The 19467-nt window shown below is 38.4% G+C and overlaps 2 protein-coding genes across 2 annotated transcripts; both read left to right on the top strand.

Moving 5' to 3' along the window:
- Nucleotides 1–3707: 3707 nt before the first annotated feature.
- LOC145780320 (1-acyl-sn-glycerol-3-phosphate acyltransferase epsilon-like) lies at nt 3708–18589 on the top strand. The gene is made up of 10 exons (XM_082592021.1): nt 3708–3741; nt 7027–7066; nt 11281–11343; nt 12113–12222; nt 12591–12702; nt 13087–13248; nt 14280–14406; nt 14584–14698; nt 15625–15864; nt 18372–18589. Exons 1-10 carry the CDS (start codon nt 3708–3710, stop codon nt 18587–18589), a joined length of 1221 nt encoding a protein of 406 aa, XP_082448147.1.
- LOC145779421 (large ribosomal subunit protein bL21m-like) lies at nt 7873–11204 on the top strand. Its single transcript, XM_082591007.1, has 4 exons — nt 7873–7894; nt 8159–8280; nt 8671–8827; nt 9312–11204. Exons 1-4 carry the CDS (start codon nt 7873–7875, stop codon nt 9374–9376), a joined length of 366 nt encoding a protein of 121 aa, XP_082447133.1. The 3' UTR covers nt 9377–11204.
- Nucleotides 18590–19467: the final 878 nt, after the last annotated feature.

Below are 19467 nucleotides of genomic sequence, written 5' to 3'. Positions count from 1 at the left end.
TCAATCATACTACACATTCAGCTAGGGTTCATGTTACACACTTGTGGTGATTCCAGTAAAATGCTGATAATCAACTAAATAATGCACTTTTTAAACAAAACTTGTTATGATTTCCATCATCACGTTCATTTGAGGGTATATTAATCAAAAAAATACAAGTCCATTGCTATACTGATAAAAAAAAACAACAATTTCTCCATCTGCAAAATAATATCACACAAGCTTTAAACTTTCATACCCTCAAAACTTCAGCAACACGCCAACTTTCAACAAGAACTTTTCCGGTCGAATGACCAGCAAACTTACTTAAGTCAAGCTGTTAAAAGTCAAACATTTTCATTGCCACGTTTTCTAAAAACAACAGGGGGTTCGTAATACACAACAGTTCATATTACACGGCTTTCTCCTATTTAGAAACGACAGTTCTTTTTCATGTCTAGCTTTTACAAAGCAAAGAAATCGCCTGGATACCGAAACAGAGCTACGTGTTTTAGAAACTTCTTTGATATCTCGTTTTCCTACTGGCAGCGTAACAGTAGTAAATTTCCCACTGACATTGATTTTGTATGGAAATGGATTGACATTTTTCTGTTTGAGATGATTTGATTGCCGTTTTATTCTAATTTTTGTCCTGAATACAAATCATATGCTAAAACCTTGCATTATGGTGCGTAACGACAACTTTGGTTAACAAAACGTTACAAATATTCATTCTATTCACTACGATCTTTGGTTGCCGGTCCGCCAACATTTTTTAAAAATTTTGCCGGTCCCCCACTGTTAAAAGGTTAAGAACCACTGGTCTAGAAAACTTTAAGCGCCAAGACAACAATCAGAACTCACAAACGTTTGTACAACGGACTCGATTAAAAGCCTTAAGCAAATCAACATAGCCTACTTAGACTAACTAAACTACGCTAATTAAAACGACCACACAGAAATATAGACCCCGAGGCGACGAGGTGTTATAGGTCCAAGAAGCTTGAAAAACTTAGGCCTATCATTCCATTGCTTAAAAATAAGGTAAAAACCATAATTTTGCAAAGCTATAAATAATCGTAAATTGTCTATGTTATGAAAATTTAATCTCTGCTTATTTCTAGTAATTTTGTGTAAATAATTGATTGGACTTTATTTAATCACTTATGAATTAAACAATGTTTTTCTGTTGCTTAAATTTGGTGGTCCAATAAAACCAGACTATCAAGCTACAGTACACCTTGACGCCTATGATACGTTCCGAAGTTCTCTACCTGAAAAAAAGCACATTTGTAGCAGAAAAATCTCCATTTTTAAAAGACATCGCTGTCTAATCAGTTTTGCGTTGGACATGTGGAATTCTTGAATGACGCTTGTGGGGATTTAGTGATTCTTTGCGTGCGCAACACTGGTAGACGCCATTGCAGCAGCGTTACCAGATTGGCCTTTTTTAAGTCTGTTGGCCTTAGAAATTATACATTTGGCCCTTTTCTAGATTTGGACTTAAATTTGGCTTTTTTTAAATTTACTCTTTGTCGTCGTCGTGTGAGCCTCTGGGACCGAGGGTCTATCCTTTTACCACCATATGAAACCATATTCACCATTGTTCAATACAAAGTTGACTGAGCTCGGTAGGCACTTTAACATAGGACAGTTTTCCGTGCGAACCAGCTACCACTACTGCGCCGCGGACCGCGGCACATTGGTTAAGAAAGGTAGGACAATTTTCCTTATAAACTCAATTGATTACAGTCATTAAGATCCTTCTGGCACTCAGTTCAGTTGCAGAAGAAAAAGAGTATTAGCAGAGGGTGGGAATCGAACCCACGCAATCGAAATGACTATTCCCTTGCCCTAACCTTAACCCATTAGCCTACGCTGCCACGCCACGGCCACGTTAGGCCACGCTACAGTTCTTTTATACGTGCTATTTTTCGGGCTACTTTCAGAATTATTTTTGCTAAAATTTATTAAAATCCGCTAAAAGTCATAGAATATCGATAAATACTAATATTATAGACATAGAAACAGGTGAATACCCATTTGGCCTTTTTTATCTAATATTTTCCTTGTTTTGGCCTTTTTTTGTCTTATTTTGGCTTAAAGACCTTTTCCTAGTCTGGCAACCCTCATTACAGTTTTTTTGCATGCAGGACTGCAGGTCGACTTGAGAGAGAAAGAGAGGGAAAGAGAGAGAAACCGTTTATTTCGTCTGTTGCGGCAATAGTACGGTACAATTATAAACAATACGAATAAAATAGTACCATAGCTATCTAAATACCACAACAGACAGGAAGCAGCGAAAGACTATATCAGTCATCGAGTCAGCTGCTTCCCAGTTCTTAATGTGACAAATGTCAAGCATCGGCAAAGTACGTTGAAACAAGATAGGCTGATGTTCAGTAATATTAAAGGTAAATTATAATAATCAAAAAAAGTAATGCGGTGGACGTGGTGTTATAAAATCCCTTGCATGGATACTCTCAAACAACAAATCCAAAAAAAAGAAGTTCTTTAAAAGTGAACTTTAGAGTCTGAAGCCTCAAGAAACAATGGCATCAACACGCCAATCCCAGGCAAACAAGAGACAGGAAGTTCCAATGTCAAAATTTTCTGTAGCCCATTAAAATCCGTGACTTGATCCTTGACTTGATCTCTGATCTGACTGATTTTGATTTCAGTTCTCAGGAGACTAAAGATAGCTAAGCGCAATTATGAATGTGTGACAGCACTTGTAACGGCGATAATATATATAGTAGAGATGTACCGATACCAATATTTTGGCCGATACCGATCCCGATACCGATATCACTTTTTTAGGCCGATACCGATACTGATACCGATATTTTGGCCGATACTTTGGTGTTACAAAAAGAAGCAATTTTGGTATTTGCAAGGACATATATCAAATGCTAAGTTTTACCTTATTTGCATAAAACTATTAAAAAAAGCTTTGAATTGGCATAATTTATTAAGGATTCAAGAATCCAATCTCAACCGCATTGTTGTGTCATAATAGTAGGCTTTAGTAATGAAAGGCCACCGTAATTGAGGATTGGGGTATAAGGGAAGAAACATTACATCATAATTGGGGTTTCTGAAAAATTAATAAAGTGTTTGCGCAAACTCTCCAACTAGGCGATCATAATTGATAATAAGATGTAAAATGTAAACCAAGTGATTTGTGTAGTCTATTCGACAAGTAATGTGCAACCTAAGGGCGCTTGACGTATGGTTGAAAAGCTTTTTCCAGGCCAAGACTACCCAGGTAGCAAAAATGCACAATTCTGCATCGCTCCCACCTAGCCAAACGCTCAAAAAACCCATGCAACTTGGCTGCCCTCAGCAAGCAGGCTCCACCAGTCGGCAATTCAACTTCCACCCTTAGCCGCAACACACTCACCAAGCCCAAACAATGTCACGGCAGAATAAGTAGGCCCAAAAAGAAAGCAATGGGAAAACGAATCCTCACCAAACCAATCAAAATGGTCCCATTGCGCCAAAGATGACAACCTCATTGCAAAGAAAGGAGCGTCCCCATCGGCCACCAACACAAGTCTGAGCACTCACCAGCACAGCAAGCTGCCGCGACCCGCCAACCACAACGGTGCAGCTTCCATACTAGCCTTTTCAATTCTTGTCGATGTCAATTCTTGCTACAAAACGGCTGCCCAGAAACATATAGTTGATTGGGTGGTCTAAATGGCTAGCGTGGAAGCTACACCGTTATGGCCAGCGAGTCGCAACAGCCCCGCCGCACCAGTGAGCGCCCAGCCCCGTGCCGACAGCAGGGAAGGACACTTCCCCCCCACAATGAGGCCGCCACCCCAGGCACAACAAGACCACTCATTGATTAGTTCAGTGAGGATTTGCAGTCCCACCGCCCCCACCCAATCCGCCACGACATTGTTCAAGCCTGGTGAGTCCATCACAACGAAAGGCGGAAACCAAATCACAAACTGACAGAACCAGCCCACCAAAAACAACCAAGCCACATGGGTCCCTCAGACGTCCAGCAACGCAAAAACGATGCAAAACTACACATTCCCGCCACCTGGGTAGTCTTGGCCAAAAAGAAACAAATGATAAATATTGGAGAAATTGAGTCTCCTTCACAACTTAAGAATCGAACAACGCAAAACTGCTGAAACAAAATGTTTTGTTTGAGTGAAAGAATCACTGTAAGCAAACAATGCCAAAAGGTGCGCCCATGAAGTCATGGGAGTGTGAGGTATCAAAAATTTGAACATGTTGTTATTTTTCTACTTCAATGTGACGTTAGTTACTACTTTCAAAAATCTATATCTTTGCTTCTGCAGAAAATCCGCAGCAAACGCCTTTTTTTACATGTTTAGTATCGGCCACAGTATCGGCCAAATTTTGCCGATACCGATGCCGATACCGATACTCAAAAAATGGCCGATATCACCGATACCGATGCCGATACCGATATATCGGTACATCTCTAATATATAGGCTATAGGTACTGGTGATTATATGAAACTTAGTAGTATATGCAATGATCAATTTACCAAATGCAATGTTCAAATTTGGAGTATCAACTGCAAAACATTTGTTTCCTCAAACAAAGACATTTGTTGGCAATTCATTTAGTCCAAGAAACACTCACCGAATAACATCATCCTGTTTCAGTTCACTCTCATTCAGTAACAAAACTTTTCTATTTGCAAAGTAAGTACGTGTTTTTCGTACTACCTGAAAGTTATTTGAGTTTAAAGATGTTTATTCTTTAATTTTGCTTTACTCTTTCACATTAACATTAAAATCTGTTCACTATTTACCATATTCACTCGATTGTAAACTGAGGTGGGCATTAGCTTCAGCACGTCTTCCAACAGAGAAGAATCTCTCCATTGCAGCAGTGGAAGGAATGAGGATGTTGTATTTAATAGAGCAACGTGATAAATTGGTAAATGTGTACATTGTGTAGTCCAATCCAATCTTGTAGTCCAATCTTGTAGACATTTAGCTGGCCATGTGAAATTAGGCTCTGATGTTTGTGCAAATGTGAAAAATAGTGTAAAAATTTGATTTAGTATATTTTTTAAATCTACGGTACTTCGGATAAACTAATGATATAAAAACATTGCATAAATTACTTTTAGTGATGAAAGGAATTTTCTGAAACCCAGCATTACCAGTAACTCATGGTTAACCATTAATCGGAAAAAATCCTCTACCTCTGACCTTAAGGAAGATGCGAATCAAGGGCATGTCACATCCTTTTATGATCGATATGTTTTTCCTGAGCCTCCAGAATTAATTTCAGAAGAAGAACATAACAGTAGGTTGTTTGCATGATTAGCAATGTACAATTGTAAGTTGTACAGTTTCTATGAAGAGCATGTTCTTCAATAACTTTGATCTGTAGTGGTGGAAGATGTTGTTAAGAGAAATCAATTTATGTGCAATTAGTTTCATGATTACTTTCTTTTTCTTGAAATCATTCTTGTATCATTCATTCAGTTTGTGCTTTTCAGTCTAGAGTGTTACAGTTACGTTTCAGTTATAGTGCAAAGTCAAATTTATTTTACGATTTTTATTTAATTCCTGACGAGGACACACGTACTTCGTATGTGTCGAAAACATTTGAGTTATTACGTTATATATTTTGTTTTGTGTGTAATACATTTTGGAGAATGTGGCATATCAGGCCGTATCTCTAGGTAGTCATGGTGCCGCTTTATCATTCTCTTGATTTTCATTATTTGTTGGACTTTTACATTTTGCATGGGTTTTGTCACATTCAGGCTCAGGTCAGGTACTTGAACATTCAAATTAGTGGAAGGCAAGGCAACGAAAGCAATCTTCATGTCCACATCTTTAGTGCTTTGCTATAACAGTCACATGCTTTCAATTGTTGTCTAGCTGATGTTTTAAGCGTCTTGCAGGCACTCATACCACGATTTAGAGTTGGATCATTTACACAGTTTTCAGTTAAATTACATTACAATTACATCATCAAAATTTTTAATTACATCGGAAAATTTTAGAACAATGAAATTGTGATGTAATAAATTACACATTTCAAATGCAAAAATTAAATATTTCAATATTTATGTTCATCGATAATTTTTTACAGTTTGATTTTATCAAACACAAGTAGAATTGCATTTGATGCAGATTATGTTGCAATGTAGAAACCCTTTTGAACCCCAACTAGAGGCTCAATAAAAGTACATGCGTGCACAAAAATATAAAAATTGTTTTGCACTTAACAAAATAAAGATGAGTCGGTTATTTTTCACTAAAACGTTTTTTTTTTTAATTCGGCAATGATTTATTTCTCATGGTAACAATTTGAAATTTCATTTTTTACACAAATAAAAATTGTTTTCTTGCACTTAGCAAAATAAGGATGAAGTGCCACAAGTTCATTTGTTGCATTCTAATCTTAATGGACACGCCTGCTGAGAAATCTTTCTAATCAGAAATATCTGGCAAACTCGAAGCGTAAGTTTGGCTTTCGTTCCTCGCAGCTGAATAACACAGAAGGCCAGTTACACTTTTTTGTTTTCGAAGACAACCGATCAGGTTCGGATGCACAGTAAGGATGAAGTGCCACAAGTTCATTTGTTGCATTCTAATCTTAATGGACACGCCTGCTGAGAAATCTTACTAATCAGCAATATCTGGCAAACTCGAAGCGTAAGTTTGGCTTTCCCAGTTGGCTTTCGTTCCTCGCTGCTGAACAACACAGAAGGCCAGTTACACTCTTTTGTTTTCGAAGACAACCGATCAGGCTCGGATGCACAGTCAAACAGTGATATTTAAATTGAGATAAATATTATTTAATCATAGGTAATTTTTTTGTCTATAACATTTCATACTAATTTACCTTTGTAAACAAGTCTGAAGAGAAACTTTAACAATTAACACAGTCTGAAGATATCTAAATGTTAGTCTGGCTTCCTGCAGTTAATCTCTTTTGTCGCTGCTTCATGAACAAACACAGTAGGTCAGTTACATCTTATTCAAATAACCAATTAATTTTAGTAAGAAATAACCAAGTTTTGCGTCATTTAGGTCTTACGGCATTAATGCTTTGTGGCATTCGTGCCTTGTGGCCTAGGGATGGCGTCATTTGTGGCCTAGGGATGGCGTCATGTGTTCACATGATTTGGGTGGCTGCATTGTGTCGTGTATAGGGATGGGCGAAATAGAAGAATAAGCTGTTCTAGAATAATTTTTAGAATTTCGAATACCTATTCTAGAATAATTTTTTTTTAATTTCAGAAAATGTCAAAAAGCTTTGTTTTTATTGTGGTTTTATTGAAGACACATAATTGAAAAGTGGCAACGAAACGAATAAACAGCAGTAACTGTCTAGGAGAGCAAGTCTTTGTTGCAATGAAGAATGTTTAAAGCTTCTTGCTCGCCAGTTAGCCGCAATCGCAATTTTGATGCTGTCAATCCAGCACTCGAGAAGGATCTTTTTGAGGATGCACAAGTGGCTAAATACTTTCTCTCAAGATCAAACAACAGCGGCAACTTTTTTTGATTTTTGTTCCACCATTCAATTGCATCGCTGTTTGGCACTTTTTTGGTACGATCGGTTTTCTTCGGCAGCTGAAAGCTGTTCGAGTCGTTACTTGATGCTGAAGTATTTGTCGCTTCAACACCGGAGCTCAATAGATCATCCATTTGATTGGATTGCTGCATTGTTGCAGAACTTATGACACTAGGTGTAGCGGCAGCCTCACCCAGAGTTGCATTGTGTTCCATGTTTAGTAGCCTACGATGAAAACCCACAGCACAACGGCCTTCCGACGTCTACAAACCGCACTGGTAGAGAGCTGGCTAGCCGTTTTCGCTAGAGCGAATAGCTATCGCTGAGCCGAATGTAATTGATCGGCAAAAAATCGATAAAAAATGTTGGTAGCTGGAAAAGCAGGTATTTCCATTTCGGTTTGGAAAATTCGATTCGAAATGTCATTTCAATTCGAATAATTAGATATTCGGATTGCAACTATTCGAAATTCTATATTGCCCATCCCTAGTCGTGTACCCTACAAAAAAAAATGTGTAGTTAATTACAATTGTAATTGTTCCAACTATGTACCACATTGCCATACAGTCGATGTTACTTCTAGTTCTATCCCTTGTTTTTCAGTTGTCATTGAAGAAGTAAATAAATGCTTAGCTGATCCAGAACGAGGAAGGTTGTTTGCTGTCGTGCTTGTAGGGGGAGTGCAATTCAAAGTAACCGACAATGATCTTATTCAAGTAACCGGGGATATGCTTGGCACTGATCTTGGTGAAAAAATTCGTTTGGAAAAGGTGTGTGTGTGTGTATGGAAAAAATTCTATGGAAGTAATAAGTATTTTTTTCCTGTATTTTATTCTATAAACATCATACTGACGCTTGATTAATTAAGTTTGTTTATCTTATTAGTCCACTCATCTTTCTGAATAGGTCGCAACAGTGTTCACTGTGCAGTCTGAGAAGACTTGATGCCCAGACAGCAGACGCTTCTGCAGACGTGGAATCAATGTAAAAAAATGATTGATTTGCTGTCTGGGTAAAGATTCCACTAATTTCACGTTTCTTCAAGTGACATGCACGTGATTGGTAGGCTACCAAGTGTGTGCTGGTTATTCAATCTAAATGTAATTTTTCTAGTCTAAATTCTGTGTTTCTAATTTGCCTGTTTGGATTTTTCATCCCAGGTTTTACTTGTTGGTGGGCAGGACTTCACTTTGGTGGGTCGTCCAATAGTCAGACGAAGCCTTGTGAAAGTAGAAGCAACAGTCATAGAAAAAACCCCTGGAGCAGAAAAAATCATTCAACGCTTTGTTCCTCGGAAGAGCTTTCAGCGAAGATATAGTGAGGCTGAGGATTGTACCACTTCTATCTGTAGATAGATGGCAACACATATGCTGCCATTTATCTTGGAAGTTCCACTACTTTTTTGTACTTTAAAGTAGATAATAAGATGTTTCAGCAATATCATATGATGCAGCAGTTGTAAACAAAAGTTCTTTATACATCATAGAAGAAGCAATAACAGCAAAACGCTGACACAAAAAAGTTGAGCTCCACACTGGTTTTCTTGCCGAATCGATATCAGGCTCAAACTGAAAAATATATATAGGAAAATGTCAAACTTTTTTAATACAATACGATAAAAGCAATCTTTTAAGACTATTTTTAAAGATTTTTTTGTTTATAAATTATATTGTACCTATAGTTTTAACTGAAGAGTTTTATGTAATAAGATGATTTGTACCTTTTACTGATACAGTAGTGCCTTTTCAAGCATTTCATTTACGTCCTCTAACTGTCTTTACGAAATTATTTTTTTGTTTAGTTTACACACCGACCTACACTGTGCTTCGAATCAACTCAGTAGAAGCATTTGCTGATCTGGATTGAAGTTTTCCTTCTACCATGCCATAGTGGAGGTTTTCTATGATGGTAGTAACGTGAAGTAAGAATTCCGTCGACTCTTGATGTGACAGTGGATGTCGTCATAAGGATTGGAACCTGGAATACAACACATCACGCATGAAAAGCCCGTACTTACAAATGCCTGTTGTCAACAAATTGCTTCTATAGTGATTATTTGCTCACTACAACTCTTTGTAATAATGCTGACATGGGAAGGACTATCTTCACATTACTGCGGAGTGATTTATTTTGAACATGTTGGACGTAGATCTTGTAACCTCTGATCGGGTTATGCTTGTTTGAGGATGGACAGTTTTACTTTGTTTTGCTTTTTTTCTTGGTTTTACTGTTCCAGTTAACAGAAGAAGCAACGGGGGTGTTTATTCAGCTCAATTTATTGCTACATTGACCTCAGAATATAAAAATGCTCATTGATAAAGAAAAATAAACAACATTTGAAAGGAAACTGTCTGAAAAATGCTTTTTCAGCTTTGTAACCATACAAGTGTTGGTCTTTTTAATAATATTAAAGGTAACGCTTTTTGCACACATTTAAGTGACGATGCGTTGATTTAGAGTTAGATGCATCAACAGCCGATATTTTAAGCTATCGATTAGGCCAATTGTTTAATTTGTTAATGGTCGGTGAGTTTGTGCGAAGGTTAATCAGCAGATTACGATTGGAGCACAAGGCAAAAACAGCTCACGAACAAATCTACATAATCGGCCAATTTGCTAATCGATGGATCTGTTGTTGGTGCTTCCAGCCCTAAAGGTTCAATGACGGGCTTCATGCTGTGGCGGAAAATGGTCGATTCATATTATCTCATACTGTATTAACTAATCGATCATTTCTTGTGCGGAAGTTAGCAACAATGACGTAACCACAATTGGAAATGTCGCTCCCATGCAACATCAGCTGTTTTACATCGTTCCAAAGTACAAGGTCGATGAAACGCTGGATCAAGCTTGGGCTAGATTGTTTCTAATTCACTGATATAACACTCCTGCCATTCTCAGCTAGCAGATCATCTCTTTTTACATTGTTTCAACACCTGTAGACCTTTGCTGGCTGTGTTGTTGTGTTATCTGTAGAAAGGCTTTCTATGTTACATGGCTCAAACGCCTAAGTGATCATTTATCTGCAACATTTATTAAGCTTACTTCAATTAAAAGCATCTATTTTAAAGATATCTTGCTACACAATGATGAACTAGTTCAATTTTAATCAAAAAATAAAGAGCCCAGAATGTAGATACTAAGCTCATGTTCAGCAAACAAACGTTTCAAAAACTACACTGTCTTCATCTTCAATGCTACAGATGATGTATAAATGACATTTGTAGCAATAAAAATGAAGACAGTGTAGTTTTCGAAACGTTTGTTTGCTGAACATGAGTTTAGTATCTATATTTCAGGCTCTTTATTTTTTGATTAGATTAAACAGGTGTTCCAACCATTTTGCTCCTTAGTTCAATTTTAATGTGCGCTTTGCATCAGAATAACGTTTCATTATTTCGTGAAGTAATTAAATCAATAACTTTGTCATTTTCATTTTTTCTGAGCTTATTGAAAATGTGTTTTAACTTTGATATGCTGTCGTTGCTTACATCTTCATAAAGAAGAAAAAAAAACTTTGAATGTGAACGTGCCATTAAAACGGATAGTTTTTTAGAAACAACACCCAACAATGTGTATTATGCTCGTATATTATATGGCTTTGCTTTCCTCTGTTTCTGCGAGCTTTGTGACTGTAACAACAACTCACTATGTGTCTCTCCAGGATTGGTTTATATTTTTGTGCTTTTTCCAGGTTAGTGTAGCAAGTAGGAATGTTGTGATTACCCGTCAGTAGCTATGTGGGTAGAATTGGTAATTGGCTACATAAGGGCGGTGGTTGCCTTAGCGATAATTTTCTGCTCCTGCATTCCCTATGTTTTTGTCTTGATATGGTGAGTGCTTGCATATAGTTTGAGTGGATCTACTTTTATGTGTATAAGTGAGTGGTTGGAAGCATATTTGTTTGATCAAAACTAAATGGAGTTCTTCACAAACCAATTTAATTTGAAATGAAATCAAAATAAATTATTTTGCTTCAGAGCAAACAGTTTTGCCCTGAGTAATGAGTATACGCAAGCTGAATCCTTGATTTCCTTTTCGAGTTGCCTGCGAAACTTTCCTTTTTTTGAAACAGAACCAAGACCAAGGAGTTTGCAAAGTTTGTGTATTGAATTTTCGGGTCTGCTACTATTCGGTGAGTCCGATTCGGTGAGTCCGATTCGGTGAGTCCGATTCGGTGAGTCTGATTCGGTGAGTTCCTAACTTCTAACCCCTAACCTTAACCTCTAACCCCTAACCCTAAAACGGCAATGATAATTAGGCTACGGTACCCGATAATTTAAAAAAAAAATTGAAAAAATCCCCCGTTAAGGGATCGGACTCACCGAATCGGACTAACCGAATCGGACTCACCGAAACGGGCCATTCCGTGAATTTTCTGATGCACTGTCATTAACGAAAATATCAGCAATGTAAACGAGTTTGGACCAGGTGATCAGTGAGCACCCAACAAAGCCGAAATTGATCGAAATTACAACAGGAAAAGACTGAAATCTTGGCCATATGGATTTTTTTTGTATTTTTCTTGAGAGCTAGTATGCTGAGAAAAGTGAGATATGATTGGATTGGTTTACGCTAAATGTGCACATTGAATTGTTGCAGCTGGATGCTTGTTTCTTCTTTATTGCCGGAAACCTGGTTTCATATAGTGGACAACAGGTTATGGGATAGTTACCAGCGTATGGTTGTGTTCTTCTTTGAGCACTGCACTGGTGAGTAACAACCTCATTTGTACGACCCTCTCTTAACAAGATGAAGTTTCTTGTTATTTCTTGGCATTATTATATTATCAGTACTTAATGACAAACTTGTTTCTTTGACTGTGATATTATTTTCTCTCTAAACTGTCTGCTAAAACAGGCCAGCTTGATGATTCCATTGTGTGGTAGTGACGCAATATCATTAAACAAAGATTGCCATAGAAGGTTCCAGTTTCCATTTGTAGCCATGTATTTTGTTAGCACAAGTCGGGCGATAAGTTGTAATTGTGCGAAGTTCAGCCTAAATTCTGTGCAAAGGTCAGTCCTTGACATCAACGCAACAGATTCTTGCCTTGATGCTATTTCGAATTGCTTCACAGGTGTACAGGTCTACATTGACGGTGTCATTCCATCTGTGAAGGAAAATGTCCTCTTCTTGGGCAACCACCAATGCTTGATCGACTGGATCATCGCTGACTTCTTAGCCGTGAGGTGGGTAGTGGTTTCTTTTCTTCAGTTGGTGCATTTCTGTGTGTCATTATTATTTAGGTATTGATTTTCGACGTATAAATATCCGTGGTATCGTGGTCTCTGAGAGAAGGGTGTTAATTTCAATTTCGAGGAATATCAGAGGCCTTTGAATATCCTGTTGTGTCAGAAAATCAGGCAAAACTTGAATTTGGGAATGCTTGGCTAACACCCCGCCCCTGCTTTAACCAAGAGATACAATGATACATCCGTAAGTTATCTAACCGACTCAAAACCACACAAGTTGTGGCAGATGTCACACGAGCATCGAATGTACGCCTTATTTTAGTCTAGAACTCTAGATTCTAAAAGAACGAAAACAAATTTGTTAAACTTGTTTTTATCCAGGCAAAACGCAGCTGGATATATGAGATATGTCTTCAAGAACTCAATCAAGTACTACCCGTTGTATGGGTTTGCATTCGGCGTGCATGGTGGTGTGTTTGTTCGGAGAGATGGGAAATACAATATTGAAAATATGCGCAAGATTTTACAAAAACTCATTAGAAGGTGATTTGTGAAACAGTAACCGCTTAGCGTTGGTGCTCTAATATAGAGTCAAGCGCATGTGATCACGATTAACTGCATTTGAAGGAGATCTTCAAAAACCTTTTGATTAAAAATTGTTTTACGAATACGTGTAAATATAGTTGACTGCATAGTCGAGTGGTGAACGCCATGGTTTGGCTTTTGAAAGGCAGCCGGTTCGACATCGCTCAAAACCATGTGGCTGTGTCTTCGGCAAGACACTTAAAGGTGTGCCTACGATTGTCTTCTACTATAGCCCTTAATTTCTCATGATTATGAACAGAACACTGTTCTAGAGAGAAATGCATACGGCTCTTCTCAGGGCTATGGCCTGCTGAACTGTAAATATAGAACTTTCTAAACCTTCTTTCCGTCCGTACGAGCATTGATAAAAAACATAAAAGTTTGAAGTACCATTTTGTAGCTTTTTATGTGCTACAAATCGGAAATCGCCGCACATGGGTATGTGCCTTCGTGCAGCGTATATACTGCACTGACGAGGCCTAAAATAAACGAAACGATGTGCAGTTATTGTTATTGATCTGGCATTCGAAATGCTTTTCGAATGAAAACGAATTAAAAAACGCCCATGATGCTATTTATAACCGGCAAGTTGTATTGTATAAGATTACACTAATGTAATTGGCTTGCTCAACCCAGTGAACCACGCGTATTGAGGGTACGTTCTGTGGCGTACGCAGGATGTTGTTACTGGGGAAGGGAGCATTCGATATAATTTGACAATGATTATGAGTGTAATTTAACACATCGAATAGCACCTAAATGACTAGACGCCGCACCCAAATATTCTGACGCGACAGTACGCACACCTATTTGGCAGGCACCTAAGTGTCTGCACTTTAAAGACGTGGACCCCTTTCAATAACCACATCGTTTTCCGTTTGATTTTTTTCAATTGAAGATTTTGATTCCACGGCGACATTAACTCTCAAGCTAACCTTCGCTGTTTCGTGGCGTTTTGTTTAATGTTGCTCTTGATTTTTATTTTCCAGAAAAACAGGGTTATATTTTCTCATCTACCCAGAAGGCACCCGTTTTAGTCCCAACCCCAGCAGGAAAGCAATATTGGACAAAAGCCAGAACTTTGCCATAAACATGGGGCTGAAACCGCTACAGCAGGTGGAGCATGTTCCTTTGTCCTCCAGATATTTTTTTTCATTTCCATTTTTTTAAATTACCAGCACGTCATCTAAGCATTAGCCAATTAACAGCTTTGAACGAAATTCTCTTTTGAAGTTACCACAACTGGAACTGATAGTGTGTAAGTAACTAAGTAACCCAGGCCTCGTTGTTTAGGTTTTAACCCCGAGAGTGAAAGCTTTCGAATGCGCCTTGGAAACCCTCCAAGATTACGTCGATGCTGTTTATGACGTCACAGTTGTCTACAGCGGATTCCGAGGCAAAGAAGAAGGTAAAATGTTCTTTCGTATCCTGGGTAGCAAAACAAATTATTTTCGCGTCTGTAGAATGAAAAAACTTGTTTTTTTAGCTAGGAAACGAGTTCAAGAGTGTGGAGCTGAAGAAGTAATCCAAACAAGGACCGCTTAAAGTTCATAATAAAACTTTGTCACTAAACTTGCATTAAAAATCTTCCTTTGAATTTTTAATGATCCAAAAAAATGCGTAGCGCGATAAACACTAACCAAAAAAACAAAGAGTATCACAATAAATTGATAACTTCAAGTTTATTTTAGATCTTTATTTAAATAGATTAATTCTACATTTATAAGAATGGTTTGTAAGGGTGGTTTAGTTTTAGTTTATTTCTGGCTGTTCACAATGAAAACGCCAGCAATCGGTTCCAATAAAAAAAATTGCCACTGCATTATTTGCATTTTAACAGGTTGATGCGATGACTGATTGCAGTTACGTGATGTGCATATTGAATAATATTGATTGTGTGGAATTTTCACATTTGGTTAACGTTTTTTTTGGCTTTGGCAAGTCAGTTATGCAAAAAATAAATTTCGAGCAAGTTTTTTCAATGTTTTTTTTTCATATTGAAGTTACAGGCTTTTCAGCGAAGCCATACCCTGCTTTGCAACTCAACTTTCACGACGCATATACCAACCTATATCTGCTGGGAGCAGCAGGCAAAACACGCCTTTATGACATAAAAAAAACGAAAGAAAGTCGAAAAAACGTTCGGGTTTGCGTATGATGGGATTTGGGACACTGATTTGAAAAATGTCATTTTCATTCCATTATGACGTCATTTAGATGTGGCACCGCGTGGTCGAAACTCGTGTGGGGCTAAAAATAGGGGATTCCCCATAACTCGGTAACGGAACATGGTAGATTATCAAACAAAAATTATCATAACACACTTCCATGCAGGCGTCAGGCATGATGCGCCGCATGCTATCCGCTTTCTCACTGGGAGCTGCAAGAAAGTCCACATCCACTTCACCAGAATCCCAATCGGTGACGTCACGCGCGCTATAGCCAGCCGAGAGAAGGACGTCACTACAAGTACCTCTGCTGCCATGTTGTGGCTGCATGAGCGCTTCGCTCTCAAGGATGACATCATAGAGTCGATTTTTGCCGAACAGAAACGTGGAGCTATCAGTGGTAAAGGTGCTACTTTATTTTTATGAACATAACTACCGTATCTAAGTTTAAGTATTTTTTCAGGTTTATTACTGTGGTTAAATTTTGCCTAGAGACTCAGGCCACTTCGGCAATAGGATTGCTCAGTTGTTAACGTTATTTAACATTTAATAGTGGTACAATTAGGGGAAAGAGGTAATTTTCTTGAACCATAGGCAAAGACAACCTAGCAATTACACGGGATTTAACAGAGTGCAATAAAGTGAAAATAAACGATAAATTACCAACGTTTTCGGCCATATACATGTTAGCCTTTATCAAGTATCAAAATGTTAGTAGATATGTAATTAAAACAATGAAGCTTTTATATTAGAGATGTACCGATACCAATATTTTGGCCGATCCCGATACCGATATCACTTTTTTAGGCCGATACCGATACTGATACCGATATTTTGGCCGATACTTTGGTGTTACAAAAAGAAGCAATTTTGGTATTTGCAAGGAATTATATCAAATGCTAAGTTTTACCTTATTTGCATAAAACTATTAAAAAAAGCTTTCAATTGGCATTATTTATTAAAGATTCAAGAATCCAATCTCAACCGCATTGTTGTGTCATAATAGTAGGTTTTAGTAATGAAAAGCCACCATAATTGAGGACTGGGGTATAAGGGAAGAAACATTACATCATAATTGGGGTTTCTGAAAAATTAAATAAAGTGTTTGCGCAAACTCTCCATATAGGCAATCATAATTGATAATAAGATGTAAAATGTAAACCAAGTGATTTGTGTAGTCGTACAAAAACTATTCGACAAGTAATGTGCAACCTAAGGGCGCTTGTCGTTTGGTTGAAAAGCTTTTGCCAGGCCAAGACCACCCAGGCAGCAAAAATGCACAATCCCGCATCGCCCCCACACTGCTAAAGGTCCAAAAACTCTTGCAACCCCCAGGCAAGCCGGCACCACCAGTCCGCGACTCAACTTCCACCCCTCGCTGCAACAAACCAACCAAGCTCAAACAATGCCACGGCAGAACAAGCAGGCCCAAAACGAAAGCAATGGGACCACGAATCCTCACCAAACCGATCAAAACGGTCCTGCCGCGCCCAATACGACAACCCCACCGCAAAGAAAGGAGCGCCCCTCCCGGCCACCAGCACAAGGCCGAGCACCCACCAGCACAGCGAGCAGCCGCGACCCGCCAACCACAACGGTGCAGCTTCCACACTAGCCATTTCAATTCTTGTCGATGTCAATTCTTGCTACAAAATGGCTGCCGAGAAACATATAGTTGATTGGATGGTCTAAATGGCTAGTGTGGAAGCCACACCGCTATGGCCAGTGAACCGCAACAGTGAGCGCCCCGCGCCGACAGCCCGGAAGAACACTCCCCCCACAACGAGGCCGCCATCCAAGACGCAACAAGGCCACTTATTGACCAGCCCAGCGAGGACCCGCAGTCCACCGCTCCCACTCACTCCGCCACGACATTGCCCAAGCTTGGCGAGTCCACCACAACGAAAAGTGGAAACCAAATTACAAACCGACAGAACCAGACCACCAAAAACAACCAAGTTACACGGGTCCCCCAAACGTCCAGCAACGCTAGAACGATGCAAAATTACACATTTCCGCCACCTGGGCAGTCCTGGCCTGGTTTTATCCTCTGATAAGAGTAAAAGAGAAACACAAATGATAAATATTGGAGAAATTGAGTCTCCTTCACAACTTAAGAATCAAACAACGCAAAACTGCTGAAACAAAACGTTTTGTTTGAGTGAAAGAATCACTGTAAGCAGACAATGCCAAAAGGTGCGCGCATGAAGTCATGGGAGTGTGAGGTATCAAAAATTTGAACAGGTTTTTATTTTTCTACATCAATGTGACGTTAGTTACAACTTTAAAAAATCTATATCTGTGCTTCTGCAGAAAATCCCCAGCAAACTCCTTTTTTTTACATGTTTAGTATCGGCCACAGTATCGGCCAACTTTTGCCGATACCGATGCCGATACTCAAAAACTGGCCGATATCACCGATACCGATGCCGATACCGATATATCGGTACATCTCTATTTTATATTATGATTAGCTTGCAAAAAAGCAAAGCAGAGCGAATTATATCAAATATAGTTATTATTATCCGAATCCTTAACAGCCTGTTTCACCAAAAGGAGGATCATCAGAAGGTCCTTATTCAAATAGAATTTATTATATTTGAATAGGCTGTTAAAGATTCAGATAGTAATAACTATATTTGATTTAGATATGTAATTATGTATGTAGATCAGTTATGGATTTTCAATTTATGTATAAGTAGTTTATTTTCACTTTATTGCATTATTGTATTGTTAAGTGCCGTGTAGTTGCGAGGTTATATTTGTCTGTGATTTAAGAGCGGTTACTCAAAAGGGCTCGTCCAACTTTTTACATGTCCGCCTTTATTTGGTTGGCTCTGGTCTCAAGACCTCCAGGGCTAAGGTTTAAAAAATAACATTAGCAAGCAGCTTACAGTGCTGATAATGATGCAGGTGGTGAAAAGCCGGATCATTCGGAGAAGAGTTCGCCACCGGTCTCTTCATCCTGGAAGAGATCTGTGCTCCCTCTCTCCTCCACTCTTCCGTCATTCCTGCTGTATATGTTCATCCACTACATCTTTTTATCATCTCCAATTGGAAGGATGGTCTACGGGGGAATGGCGATCATTGGAACCGTATCTTGTATGCTCTACAGCCATTTTATCTTTTAACAAGAAGCGTTCACAGTGTTTCAGGTCAAACCACTGTATAACAGCCGAAGACTCTCTCCTATGCTGATGTATAATATTAAATACAAAATTGAAAGTTTAAATAATACATATATATATCTTTTTTTGAAGGCATTGATGTTGTAAACTTTATGAATGCAAATCCTCAGTTTTTTGCAGTGATCAATACTCTGTGATAATGTTAATTTGTGTTTTGCAAGGTATCTGTCATGCGTTTTGCGTCAAATTAGTTAAACCACTAAACATGGAATTGCGTGAAGCATTGGCATCGTTTATTTAGTGATGAGGTGTTTATTGTTTCATACAGTAGCTACTTAAGATTATCTTTGAATCATGCGATATGAAATTACATTGTTTCTGTGTGTCATGCTTTGCGATGTGCCCAACAGAATATTCGGTCGTTTTTTGGAAAATCTTTCATTGAGATTTTTGTACGGAAAATCACTCGCCTTCTCAGAAACGTCTCTGTACACTGTACAGTACCAATGGCCCCGACGACCAATACCACAATAGGGCGTGTTGATTTGGGAAAAAAAAAAATTTTTTGCAAATTTCTCCAATGACGGGGTCTAAAAATATGTGTTTGGATCTGAAAAACACGAATCTGTTAATATTTTCGCATTTGCAAAACGTCTAGCTTGGTAAATCTGCGTTTCAAAAAATAGCAACAATTGCTATGGGAAAAAGCATTGGTTTTTCACGATAATAAGCATTAAAACAACAGTTTCATTTCTTAACATGAAACAATCTTATTCAGGCAATTTCCAGAGTTTTATCAACATTGTTCTTGCTTAGGACCTACAAGATTTTGTCCATTGTTGTTTTTATTGTATAATGTGAGGCCACCATAGGTTGTAGGC

The sequence above is a fragment of the Aplidium turbinatum genome, chromosome 11 (genome assembly GCF_918807975.1).
Source record: "Aplidium turbinatum chromosome 11, kaAplTurb1.1, whole genome shotgun sequence".
In the NCBI taxonomy this organism is placed as follows: domain Eukaryota; kingdom Metazoa; phylum Chordata; class Ascidiacea; order Aplousobranchia; family Polyclinidae; genus Aplidium; species Aplidium turbinatum.
Note: the sequence above shows the minus strand (reverse complement) of the source record. Positions and strands in the feature narration are given on the sequence as shown.